The sequence below is a fragment of the Hemitrygon akajei genome, chromosome 18 (genome assembly GCF_048418815.1).
Source record: "Hemitrygon akajei chromosome 18, sHemAka1.3, whole genome shotgun sequence".
Taxonomy (NCBI): domain Eukaryota; kingdom Metazoa; phylum Chordata; class Chondrichthyes; order Myliobatiformes; family Dasyatidae; genus Hemitrygon; species Hemitrygon akajei.
In genome coordinates, this window is record NC_133141.1 from 12744475 (window position 1) to 12758683 (window position 14209).

Consider the following 14209-nt stretch of genomic DNA (forward strand, 5'->3'; position numbering starts at 1 on the left):
CTGAAGGACAAGGATTCACAACAAATGCCAGACTTACTCAGATCTTGCAAATAAATGTTCAAAGCCATTCATAAAAGATCAATTGGGGGAGGGGGGGAAGACAGAGAAGAGGCAATTAATTTCGTAACTGTATTTTGAGTATTGAGGTACAAACCATAACTCTGCAACTAATTAAACATCAGCCAGTTAGCAATTCAAAATGTTCAATCTTGCAATAATTCCATTAAATAGTTTTGAAACTATTTTATATTTTAATACTTGAACAGTGTGTCCTTTATGGACAGCCAATGACCAATTGGTCAGAATTTTAAATAAGACCAGAAGTATGTAGAAATTAGTGATAAAATCCCAAAAATATCATGGCTTAAAAATTGCGCAACTTGCGATCTCCCTTGTACTGTGCACAGCGAGTTGCTAGAAGTAAACAGAAACATGACCTATGTGCAGACAGAACTGGCTACTACACAATTTTATTCACCAAATCATATTGAAGAGTACAAATTGAAATGAAGAGCACAAGTTTGAATCAATGAATTCCATAGCACCACATATCAAGAGAACTGAATTAAATAAAATTGGAGTGAAGAAACAAACTGCTGGAGGACCTCAGTGGGTCAGGCAACATCAGTAGAAGCAAAGTGAGTCGAGACACTTCATTAGGACCTGGCTGCCGAGCTTTGCGTCTGCAAGGTTCGCAGGGATTTATCCCTCTCATATGATGGACTGAACCGAGGCTTCAGGCCTACTCCAGGGATTCTGATCCAAGGGCTTAATTTGGTTCAGAATGCTGTTGCTTGCTTCTATTGTTTGCACAATTTGAATTTTCTCTTTCTCTCCACATTGGGAGTACATCTTTATTTTTTTTAATAGAACATAGAAATTAGATTCTTTCGGATTTCTTGCTTTGTGGCTGTCTGTAAGCAAACAAATCTCAAGGTTGTATAATTTATACATTCTTTGATAATAAATGTACTTTGAATATTTTGAGATATTGAATTTGGTGGTGGCCAAGAGAAGTGCTAATAGAAAGACAGTGTTCTAACAGCTTCTTAGATTTCCAAGAATTAAAACCTTGGAACTTTGAGACTGTAGTAGATAACTTTAGAAACATAGAAAACCTACAGCACAATACAGGCCCTTCGGTCCACAAAGCTGTGCTGCTTTTTTTTAAAATAAAAAGGTGTGTCACACCAGACAGTCAGTCATTCTTGTCTGGTACGTGGTGTCAGGATTTGTCTCCTTTCAGATTAACTGAGTCACGATATGAACATTCCTGACTCGACCCTTTAAAAAAAATTTATCCTTTACAATGCCGAGAGGATAGCTCAACGCTCAACACGGCATGGATAGAGACCGTGCTCGAGGGTGGCCCGACATGGATTCGAACTCAGGAGTCTTTGCTCCGGTGTCCAGCACTGATGCCATTGTGCCACCAGCCAGCCAAAGCTGTGCTGAAAGTCTCCTTACCTTAGAACTACCTAGAGTTACCCATAGCACTATTTTTCTAAGCTCATGTATCCACCCAGGAGTCTCTTAAAAGACCATCGTTTCTGCCTGCACCACCGTCAACGGCAGCCCATTCCACGCACTCACCACTCCGAGTAAAAAAAAATTACCCCCGACATCTCCTCTGTATCTACTCCCCAGCACCTTAAACCTATATCCTCTTGTGGAAACCATTTCAGCTCTGGGAAAAAGCCTCTGACTATCCATACGATCAATGCCTCTCATCATCTTATACACCTCTATCAGGTCACTTCTCATCCTCCGTCGTGCCTAGGAGAAAAGGCTGAGTTCACTCAACCCATTCTCATAAGGCACGCTCCCCAATCCAGGCAACATCCTTGTAAATCTCCTCTGCACCCTTTCTATGGTTTCCACATCCTTCCTGTAGTGAGGCAACCAGAACTGAGCACAGTACTCCAAGTGGGGTCTGACCAGGGTCCTATATAGCTGCAACATTACCTCTCAGCTCCTAAGCTCAATCCCAAAATTGATGAAGGCCAATACACCATACACATTCTTAACCACAGAGTCGACCTGCGCAGCAGCTTTGAGCGTCCTATGGACATGGACCCAAAGATCCCTCTGATCCTCCACACTGCCAAGAGTCTTAACATTAATACTATATTCTGCCATCATATTTGACCTATTAAAATGAACCACTTCACACTTATCTGGGTTGAACTCCATCTGCCACTTCTCAGTCCAGTTTTGCATCCTATCAATGTCCTGCTGTAACCTCTGACAGCCCTCCACACTATCCACAACACCCCCAACCTTTGTCATCAGCAAATTTACTAACCCATCCCTTCACTTCCTCATCCAGGTCACTTATAAACATCACAAAGAAAAAAGGGTCCCAGAACAGATACCTGAGGTACACCACTGGTCACCAACCTCCATGCAAAATATGACCTGTCTACAACCACTCTTTGCCTTCTGTGGGCAAGCCAGTTCTGGATCCACAAAGCAATGTCCCCTTGGATCCCACATCTCCTTACTTTCTCAATAAGCCTTGCATGGGGTACCTTGTCAAATGCCTTGCTGAAATCCATATACACTACATCCACTGCTTTTCCTTCATCAATGTGTTTAGTCACACCCTCAAAAAATTCAATCAGGCTTGTAAGGCATGACCTGCCTTTGACAAAGCCATGCTGACTATTCCTAATCATATTATGCCTCTCCAAATGTTCATAAATCCTACCTCTCAGGATCTTCTCCATCAACTTACCAACCATTGAAGTAAGATTTCCTGGGCTATCTCTACTCCCCTTCTTGAATAAGGGAACAACACCTGCAACACTCCAATCCTCCGGAACCTCTCCTGTCCACATTGATGATGCAAAGATCATCGCCACAGGCTCAGCAATCTCCTCCCTCACCTCCCACAGTAGTCTAGGGTACATCTCATTCGGTTCCGGTGACTTATCCAACTTGATGCTTTCCAAAAGCTCCAGCAAATCCCCTTTTTTAATACCTACATGCTTAAGCTTTTCAGTCCACTGTAAGTCATCCCTACATAACAATTGTAAGCTCTTTTAAAACCTGATTCAATTTGACTGCGTTTTCCTGTGTTGAGCTTGCTCTGTACCCATGGTTCAAGTGCAGGATTTTCACACCACTGGATGTAATTTAATACCAAATCAGGCACGTGACAAAACTTGTGCACAGCTGACAGTAGAGCAGCACATTTTGGACAATAACTAAACTGCCACCTGCCCTTGGCTGAAAATGCTGCCTCTCACAAACAGCAAGGCTGTTAGCCTCAATGTTACTTTCACTAGCCAAAATCCCCACATGCTTTCAGCATAACAGCACTAGCCATTTCACATATTATCAGGCACCCTTTAATTTATGCAAAAGAGTAGTTCGATAGCACTGGATGGACATAGATTTGTATTCAGAAAGAATTCCAGTTAACGCTTGGGGGAATTTTTCATTCAACATTACAATACCAAGTCAATTGGCAGAGGCGTATGCATGTGACTCAGCATGAAGCCCGTTTGAAACAGCTGCCCATGTGAGCAACATTTGCTGTAATTTACTACATTCACAGAACTTCAATTGTTCAAGAGAAACTGAAAGCCAGACTTTGTACCCTGGAGTGAGAGTTGGAGGGGAATAAAGCACCACTACCAGAATGGTGCAAGTGCATTGCATACAGCATATTGCTGCATGCCTTCAATTCTCAAACACTCGCCTTTTGGTTCAATACATACTGGAGTGGAGGGTAGCTCTTGGATGGATTCTTGATGTACTTGAACATTGAAAAGAACTGTTCCAAGTCAGTTCAACCCAGAATTTACAGCACAGTCGAAAAAGGAAATAAGTATAAAAAAAAAAATGAGCTGAGAGGAAAATATGGCACAACTGAGGTCATTATCTTCTGTAAAAGCAAATCACTTAAATCACTTGGGAAGGAAGTCACAGTACCTAGCCACAGACCACTGATCATTGCACCACCCTCATCTGGGGGCATTTAGGTGCAAAGTCATGCAACTACACATTAGAGTCACTGTAACAAATACCCTGCAGCAAAGACACACCTCACTGGAGGCATAAAGCAATTACTTTGGGAGGAGTAAGTCAAGCCATGAGTCACCGCAAGAGGTAAACAAATACAGGTCCTTGTAACTGCAACACTGTGGCCCTCAGTGTTTCTCTACATACTTTGTTCATTATACGCAGCCACCGAGAACAAACAAGAGTCCCAATTCCATGGTAGAGCTTTACACTCAGATCACAAGGTCATGGATTAAGGCCCCACTCCAGAAGGTAGAGCACAAAAATCTAGACAGGTGCTCCCAATGTAAAGCTGAGGCCTTTCTGTGCCTTTCAAGGTAGAAGTACAATATCTTGTGGCACGAGTTAATGAATGAGGAAGTTCTGATAAATCGGCCGAAAGACATCACTTGCTACAATAACAGCCAAACATTTGTTGCGCTGTTTGTAGAAGCACTCTGCGCTTAAATTAGTTGCTGCAATTTCCAACACTGCACTTGTAAAGCACTTCTGGGCATCCAGAGGCAGTGAAAGAAGATAGATAAATGCATTTTTTTAACTTTAATACACAGTAAACCTCAACCACCCTCTCCCCCCCCCCCCCCAACCTTGTTTCTGCACTGCAAATACAGGTCGAATACAAAGTGAAGTAGGTTTACACTGAAGTAAAAGAGCACTATTAATGGCACTTATTATAGGCTGCTATTTATTTTGCACATTTGATCATTATACTTCAGGTTCCTGGAAAGACCCTTATCCATCCCACCTAAAAAATCATAATTATGCTACTCTTTGGGAGAGGGCTGCATCAGATATACCAACCAACACACACACACCAACAAACACTTACCTTCCATAGAAATCTCACTCCATAGAAGAATATATAGAAATAAAATGCAAGTCTCCACCTGCAAATACAAAACACTTGAAATCAGATAATGGGACAGGGTGGAAAAAGGAGGGAGTCAGTGCATGGGGAAATTTGATGGAAGGGAGCTCAGTCCACCAACCTGGATTCCAATGAAAACTCTGGAGAGATTTTAAAACCATGAAAATAAAATGCCTTGTCTTCCCTGCCCTACCACAGCCTGAGCAATCTATTCTTAGCTCTACAAATATTCGGATAAAACCAACCCAGGAGCAGCCCGAAGCAATTCTTTGCTTCGCTCAGGTGAACCAGTTTCCAGGTTCTTCAAATTAGTATTCTAAGGCAGGATGAGGCAACCAGGGCTGACAAGGGAAAGTGGTCAAAGACAGCATAAAAGCAAAAGAGGGCATATAACATAGCAAAAATTAGTGGGAAGTTAGAGGATCAGAAAGTTTTTGAAAAATCAATAGAAGGCAACAAAAAAACATTAAAGATGAAATATGAAGGTAAGCTAAATAATACAAGAGAGGATGCTGAAAGTTTATACATAAAGAGTAAGAGGCAAGAGTACATATCAGACTGCTGGCAAATGACACTGGAGAGGTTATCCAATCACAAACAAGAGAAAATCTGCAGATGCTGGAAATCCAAGCAACACACAAAATGCTGGAGGAACTCAGCAGGCCAGGTACCAGCCATGCAAAAAAAAGTACAGTCGACATTTTGGGCTGAGACCCTTCTGTTATCGTGGATGTTTGCGAAGACAAAGAATTTCAGGATGCATATTGTATATGTTTCTGACATTAAAATATACCTATTGAAACCTATTGAAGTGTGTGCACTTTGGTATGATAACGGTGTAGACTTCTTTCTAAACAGGGAGCGAATTCAGGAATCGGAGGTGCAAAGGGTCCTCATGCAGAATTCCTTAAACATTAACTTGCAGGTGGAGTTGGTAGTTAAGAAAGGCAAATGCAATGTTTGCATTTATTTCCAGAGCAGTAGAATACAAGAGCAAGGATGCAATGCTGAAGCTTTATAAGTAAAGATATTGGTCAGACCACGTGTGGAGTATTATGAGTAGTGTGGGCTCCTAATCCAAGGATGGATTGTACTGGCATTTTACAGTCCAGAGAAGGTTCACAAGAACAATCCCAGGAATGAGTGCCTGATGGCTCTGGGCTTGTACTCAGTGGAGTTTAGAAGAATATGGGGGGGGGGGGGGGCGGTAAGGTAAATATCATTAAAACCTACTGAATATTGAAAGACCTAGATAGAGTGGACATGGAGAGGATGTTTCCAATAGTGAGAGTCTAGGACCAGAGGGCACAGCTCAGAATAGATGAGGAGGAATTTCTTTAGCCAGAGGGTGGTGAATCTGTGGAATTCATTGCCACAGACAGCTGCGAGGCAAAGTCATTGGGTATATTTGAAGCAGAGGTTGATAGGTTCTTGATTACAAACAAAAGAAAATCTGCAGATGCTGGAAATCCAGAGCAACAAACACACACAAAATGCTGGAGGAACTCAACAGGCCAGCAGAATCTATAGAAAAGAGTACAGTTGAAGCTTTGGGCAGAGACCTTTCAGTGGGACTGGAGGGTTCTTTAATAGTAAGGGTGTCCAAGGTTATGGAAAATATGTCAACAATGATGGAATGGCAGAGCAGACTCAATGGGTTAAATACAATGGACCTGCCCGTGTGTTATGGTCTCTCAGAGTGGTATAGCTGCATTCAGTGACACATAGGCAGAGGGTTATTGCTCCCAAGTCTCCAGGATTTCACCAGCCTCTTTTCAAAACACTAAGGAAATAGAAACAAAAATAAGTGTTTATGCTTCCACAATGCAAGAGTCTGGATGCAGAAATTTCAACATAAACCTCCAGGGCTTTGATAAGAGGTCAGTGATTATAGCTATCCTTCACCTCAAGACACACAAGCTGATAATGACACTGGCCAAGTCAGGCACAAAGAAGCCACCAGCAGCACTAAATGCCACAATTCTTTCTTGGACAGAATTGTGTTTTTCCATGAACCTGCAACCTCCAGTGCTCACTACAATATCAATTACACAAATGGCACAATACAACCTAAAGACAAGTGAACTTAGCAACATTTCTAAAGTGGAAAAATACAAATTTAAACTTGCCTTAAAAAGCCAATCCTCTGTTGACAATTAAAGTTATACAAGGATAGTTCATTTGTTTTATAGTCATTCAAAGCCCAGTTAACAACACCTCACCAGTAAGTCTACCCTCAATAATCTATTGCCTAGACCTGGCACTCTAACCACACCTGTTCTTATAAGGAAGGTGCTTCCTGCATTGTGATACTTATGATTTAAGACTGGAAGCTTAGCATGTGGACAACCTTAAAAAAACTCACATGCAGTTTACAGCCTTATGTAATGAAATATGAACACAATACAAAATTCCCACCACATCTGTCAAATCCACACCTTTGAGAAAGGCAAAAGTAAAAACCAGAACAGGAATGAAACTACGACTGAAGGATTGTAAATCACTGATTGAGGGGAGTGGTGATTGTGGATTCCAAGCACTGGCAGTGCAGATGGTAATAAATTGTAAAGGGAAAGCTGTAGTAAGAGCTTCTTAAAAACCTAGGCTACTGACTGATCATTATCATGGAAGTGAAGCAAGTCTTTGTTGTTGAAGTCACTTTTAAAAGACAGTCACTTCCCTGTGTAAACTGTGCCTGGAAATAGCTAATAAAAAAAATTAACCCATGAACATCTCCACAGAAAACAAAAAAAGCAGAGGAAAGTCACAATTCAAACACAGACCTAGTGTCAAAGAGCAAGGCACAACTGAATGTTAACTGGTCTTCTTCCTATCACTCAAACACTAACTGACTTGTAATGCATTTTTGTTTGTCAAATTGTTTTCCAATTCAGGTAAAGTGGCAAGGCTCGCTCCAGTGTTATAAGATGGTCAGCAAAGCAAGCAATTTTGGTACTGCAGAAACTATTCACAAATTCAACAAGACTAAATTAAAACCTGGAAACTCATGGAAAGAACTTTAAAAAAAAAGAAAATTTGTGGAATATTTCAACTAGGCAATAACCAGGTTTTGGAAAAAAGGAGGGGGTGGGGGGAGCAGTCAGATGTATTAAATATTTGGCATTTTAGCAGAGACCTGAACTTGTAAATTTTCATTGGATGTAAAGGTAAGAGTACATCCTAGAGAAAAATGAGGGAGCTGCAGAGGGAGAAGAGAACGCACAGCACCAGGAAACAATACCATCAATGCACACACGGAATTGCATCTGCCATGCTGGAAAGCTAGGTGGCTAACCAGCATTAGGTCTTCAGGGAATCCTGAAGCATGTTTATGAATTTCCAAAACAAACATTTTTCACAACTTTGAAAACCACATTAAAACGGACTTAACAAGGGTAGAATTTACACATGAAAGCTGGGTGCTGAAAGAGTCAGCTCCTACCACAAGTCCTGTCTTCCCACCCTTCTGTTTCAATCAAAGCAGAGAACTCTGCCAATGAGATCACAGGGACAGTACCAGTGAAGAAAGTCAAACACCCCTGATACACTATTAAATAAGGAATGCAAGTGGTATGGAGCATACAGTCTTTTTGGAAAGTCTTGGAAGACCACAGAAAACATTGGGCCACAAACTTGTTTATTTTCCCCCCCTCCCCACCACCAATCACTTTCTCTACCACAGAAAGCTGCCTTCATCACTGACAGTCCCAACGGCATTGGTATATTGCCCAAGTAGCTAATATACCAAGGACACTCATGACTGAAGAAATCAAATTCAGTTATCTTGGAAGTAGTGAGTGGAGAAGAGAATTGAATTCCACCTACTTACAATCAGGGGCATTAATTTACGGTGACTGAGCAAGTTTAATTCAACTTTTCTTCCATAGAACTCCAAGATTACAGCTGAGATTCTGGTTACATCCACCTCCGTATATAGCGAGTCTGAGCCATTACTTACGCGTGAGCCTAGGCAGCAAGCTACTGACTGTGGACCTTCTATCCAAATTTGATCACATACCTGCCTGTACACTCCAGTAGGGGTTGTCAAACTGAAAATCAAGAACAGCAACACCCAATGACCCTTCTCCTCAACCCAGAAGGCAGCAGGCATTCATGGACAAACCCCCCTCCCCACCCTTCTTATGCAGATGAAGACAGACAGCACAGACTGAAGCCATTTCTGGAACCTTTTCCTTCCATACAATTCAGAAGATGGAGACCCTTACTTGTGATACATCAGAATGACCACACACACACACATACTCTCTAACAGCCCATTTAATCAATGACACTCTAGAATAGACAGGCTTCTAGCCAAAATTCAAGAATTACTAGAAGCCAAGTTCCAGGATTGTGTTATTGATCACACTGATCAACGTGTAAAGATTAGCATTTGGTTTGTGGCTCTACAAGATTCGTGGCCACCCAAGACTTTCCAAAAAGGCTCTGCTATCCTCCTTCCTCATTTTGTAGTTTTGCAACCAGCCTTGAAACACAGGGGAAGCTCTGTGATGCTCATAGGTTTCCCTTTCCTGCCCACAAGGCTATGCCGCTGCTCCTGTGCCCAAGCAATGGGAGGGCACAGGTGCACACGAGCACACGACACTCGACTCGAGATCCTCATATTTCCACAAAGGGGCAACAGCAGTTTATAATTCAGGTGGAGCCTTTTCACCAAATGGTTACTGGATTTATTATACTGATCAAGGAGACACAGACACACATTTGTCATAAAGACTACACAGGCTATACTATCAAGTCCCACACCACCAGGTTTAAGAACAGCTACTTCCTTTCAACCATTTACTTCTTGAACTGACTGGTACAACCCCAATCACTACATGTTCAGCAACAAAACCACTTTGCACTACAATGGGCTTTATTTTGCTCCAATTATATTTTCATGCAAAAATTTAATTTTGTTTCATTTTTGTTTTTCTTGTGAATGCTGCTGTTATGTGCTGGTGATGCTGCTGCAACTAAGTTTTTCCATTACACCTGTACTTGTGCCTATGACTACAAACTCGACCTTGACATTTGGTATTCTCTAGGAAGGTATAGATTAGTGAAATGGCCAAGTCACATGGAAGAGATGCAATGTATAAATGTTAGGTGATTTATTAAGAATAGTAAAGACAGACAACACATGTCTAAAAAGGTATGAGAGTAGGGGTGTGAACAAAGTGGCTTCACTCAAATATATGCATACAAATCTTTGAAGGTGTTAAGACTGATTGAAAAGATTAAAAGGCTGGCAAAATTCTTAGCTGGAGTGGTACCAGGCAGAGATGGAAGCCAAGTTACATGGAGAGACTGAAGGAACTGTCATTATTCTCCATAGAGCAAATTATGGGGAAATTTAATAGAAGGACTCTAAAGTACAAATTCTGGTGAGAGCAAACAAGGAGAAACTAGTTCCAGCACCAGCAGGGTTCATAACTGGAGGACGCTGATTAAAAGATTAAAAAAGGACAGGAGGGCAACTTAAATTTCTACACATTTATGATTTGGAACACAATGTCCAAGGAATGCAGTGGAAACAGATTCAATAAGGGAACAGAACAAATACCACAAGGGGTGGGGGTGGCGGGGGGGGGGGGGAAAGAAGGAAAAAGCAGAGGAAATGCGATTCATTGGTGCAATGCTGGAGGAGATCCACGTGCCGGCTCTTTGAAAGAAGTACATTTTCACATTTTTTAAAAATCCAAAGAGCAGGCTGAAGAATCTTGTTCTAGATGGTTTTACTATCAGAGCCAAAAGAGTTTAAGCCAACAGGGGAGAAAGGGTCAACAAGAATGAAAATGCTCCATAAAAGTAGTTCAGAGTTACCCTTGCTGTGAAGTTTGGACAATGACGTCATTTTAACATGACAAATAAAAAACGAAGAAGCTGATGCCAATGGGTTACGCCCTGCAGGACCTCAAAAATTCCTTATTTGCAACCAAAATGCCAATGGTGCACGCTGAGATTACGTTGCTGCTGCCGCTGCTGCCATTGCAACATGCTCCTCGCTACTCGTGTTCTGCCGCCGCTGCTCTAGGCTCATTTTTGTTGCGCTGCCATTCTAACCCAGATGCCAATGCCGCTGCCATTTTTTGTCTTTTGCTGTCCTAAGCAGCTTGAACAGTGTAAAAAGGTTTGGCAGAGTGCTTGCAACGATGAAACACTAGACAAGCCCACTGCCAAGCATTACAGTGACCAGGAGCTGCCTTATGTTTGTCCCTGGTCAGTGTGGCCCTTGCTGTGCTTGGGTTGGAACCTGAAATATGATCCATAAATTTCAGCCGGAAACATGAAATCCCATGGAAGAATAATTGGTGTTCACTCATTCAGTCACCATAAACCAGTGGACAGAGTTATGGGCAAACTCCATTCCTGTTAGCAAGAACCTCACTTGTGTGTGGAGTTACTGGGGGAGTATGATACAAGACTATACCAACCATTATAGCAATCCTAAAATTATCCAAGGAAGATCCTATCATCATGTTTCACACTGATCAAAATTTTTTCCATAAGGCAGGATAAGGAAATAAATTGCAGCAATCCAAGTTGTTAAAAATCATTACTGAAAATGCCAAATCTATTCAAAATAATTAATAATCACTTTTGCTTTTTTAAAAAAAGGTGGAGTGGTGAGTAGAGCAAGCAAAATAGGACAAGAGATTCACTTCATGCTTCATTTGTCTTTTTTTAAAAAAAATGCTGATACACAAAAACATCTGTACAATACAGCTAACTAAACTCAGACATAACAGTAGAATAAAAGCCGTACATGCTCTCACAGAATTTTGTGAGCGTGCTGGGTTTATCTTGGTTTCTTCGATGTCGAAACCAGCGCTGAATTTTGCGGACATCCCAGTCGAGCTGCTTGGACAGACCTTCGAGCCTTTTCTCATCAGGAGACTGAAAAGAAACAAAAAAAAAAATTAATGACTTGCATGAAAGGCATTTAAAAAAAAATGGAAGTGAGTGCAGTGGAAGGAATAGACATGGCCATGTACAAACAAGTACATCTCATTGAACCTGCAGCCTCAAGCATGCCTTTTGAAACAATAATAGTGAAACAATATCAATATTGATCTATCCCAAATATTGGGGTAAAAATACAAAAAAAAAAAGAGTAGAACATGGAAGCTCAAATGGACTCAGAGGAACTTTGTTTACATAGATGAACAGGGTTCAGTCGGGAAGTAAGAGGGTAATCACATTGAGAGAGTGGGTAGGTAAAGGCACATATCAAAGGCTCGGCAACCATTTGTGGTAGAATTCAGAGGGAAAGAAAGTGAAAGGTTAAAAGTGATGCAGAATGCAGCTGGAATTTGTTGCGATGTTTTACCACAGTGGCATTTCTTATCTGTAAAGGTTAAATTTTTATTCAATTAAATCAAATCAATGGATTGCCTTGTAATGTTCAACAGCTAATTGTTGAGAAGTTGAGTGTAACCAAGTATAGTTCTTGCCTTTTCTACTGTTGAGTACCAATTTTAACATATCCAAAGCAGTGCCAGAAAATGTGACTAGCATAGATGGCACATAATGGTTGCCATGGATATGGAAGGCCCCAAAGGTCTGTTTCTGCAGTACAATTTTGACACTGTGCAAAGGGGAATGGCTCACACGTCTCTCCTACTTGTTTTGGGGAACAGCTGCACATTCAAGGTCGGCATCTTACACCAGATGGCAACTTTTCCATATATATATATTTTTTTTTTTTTAAAAATGACAGCACTTTCAACTAGTCAAATGGGTAGGTATCACAGCTGAATAGAATCTATTTCAGCCCCAAATGTTCCTATCCTATGATGTCACCATCCCAAAGATCAGGGATTCAAACTTATTTTTCCAGAATGAACAGTGATTAACTGGTCACCTATCCAAAGAATATTCAGCAGAACTTGGATCTGGCATTTGCAGGTAACACCATGTGTAGTGTTGTACAGAAAGGAGGATTGCCTTAAGCTGCAGTGTGGAGACCAGGAATGTCATATTACAACTTTAAAGCATTTGTTAAGGCACACCTGGAAAAACTGCAGAGTTCTGGACACCATACTTTCTGACAGACATTATTGCATTGAAGAGGGTGCAGAGGAGATTTAATAGGATGTTGCCTGGTTGGAGCATTTCAGTGATCAGAGGAGGAATTTTCCCCCTCCTCCACCCCACAGACAAACTGAGGGATTGAAATGTACTGCCTGAAGGAGACAGTGGAGGCAGAGACTCAAGAACATTTAAGCAGCATCTAGACAAGCACTGAATCATTGAGGCACAGAAAGGGCAAGGAACCAATGTAGGATCTTAGAAATGGCAGATACAAGTACCATGATCAGCATGGACACAGTGGGCTGAAGGGTCATTTTCTGTACTGTTTGATGCTATGACTCAAAATCAAGACCTGCCAGATTCACAAGGCTCACAATAACACACGGAGAAATGACACTGCAATTCTAGAACATTTTGTGAAGCAGGCTCCTCCAGCTGAATCCCACAAATGAATTGAAGTCCAACATGAACTGGATTTTATGGGAAAGAAACAAAACAGCAGGCCATATGTAATACACAGTGAACAGCTGCCATCCATTCCAGAAAGTACAACAGATCAATTTCCTCTGGAGATCGCGTACTTACCAAATGCCAAAGCTCTAACACTCATGAGTTAATTATGAAGTATTGTCTTCCATCTGAAGAGTGGAGGGGAAGGCAACTTGGATGGATGCTAAAGTGGAAAAAACCCTAATAGATTGACAATGCCTTTCAGTAGTAAGGCAACAGCTTACGCATATGCAATGTTATGTAAAGGGTGCAATAATACTCATTTCAAAAGCTCATTAATACTTACTGTTACAGGTAGGAAAACATTTAATAGCTGCACATCTCTTCTAATATTGCATTTGGCCAGGCAGATTAACCCCTTCAAAAAAAAGGTGCCACAGATCTATGCACTGTTTTAAGATAAATTCATTATTGGATACTGTCTTATCAAGTTTCATACAGGGTCCAATCCTTTCCCTTACTCCTCCCTCTTCCAATCACCCACATCTCAAACCTGACAGCAACTCGTGTCCCAAGGTACATTCCCCATCATTACAAATTCAGTATCAAAAACAATGCTACTGGATGGCACAGATCAAGCAAATGTTTCTAGCAAAGGTCACCAGATCAGCTCAGAGAGCCACTCAAACAGGTTATTCAGCATAAATTAAAGGTCTGGATAGTGGGTTGGAGATGCGTCTCTACCGACGGATGTAGAAAACGCTCCTTTCCTCCGCTAGCCTGCAGGTCACCCTTGGGCAAAGTGTAGCACCTGCTTAGCCC

The 14209-nt window shown here is 41.4% G+C and overlaps 1 protein-coding gene across 1 annotated transcript in view; it reads right to left on the reverse strand.

Moving 5' to 3' along the window:
- Positions 1-14209, reverse strand: part of cers5 (ceramide synthase 5) — a 121972-nt gene that overhangs the window by 58153 nt on the left and 49610 nt on the right. The window contains 2 exon segments of the mRNA XM_073070845.1: positions 4859-4916; positions 11670-11800. Coding sequence (XP_072926946.1) covers positions 4859-4916; positions 11670-11800 — 189 coding nt within the window.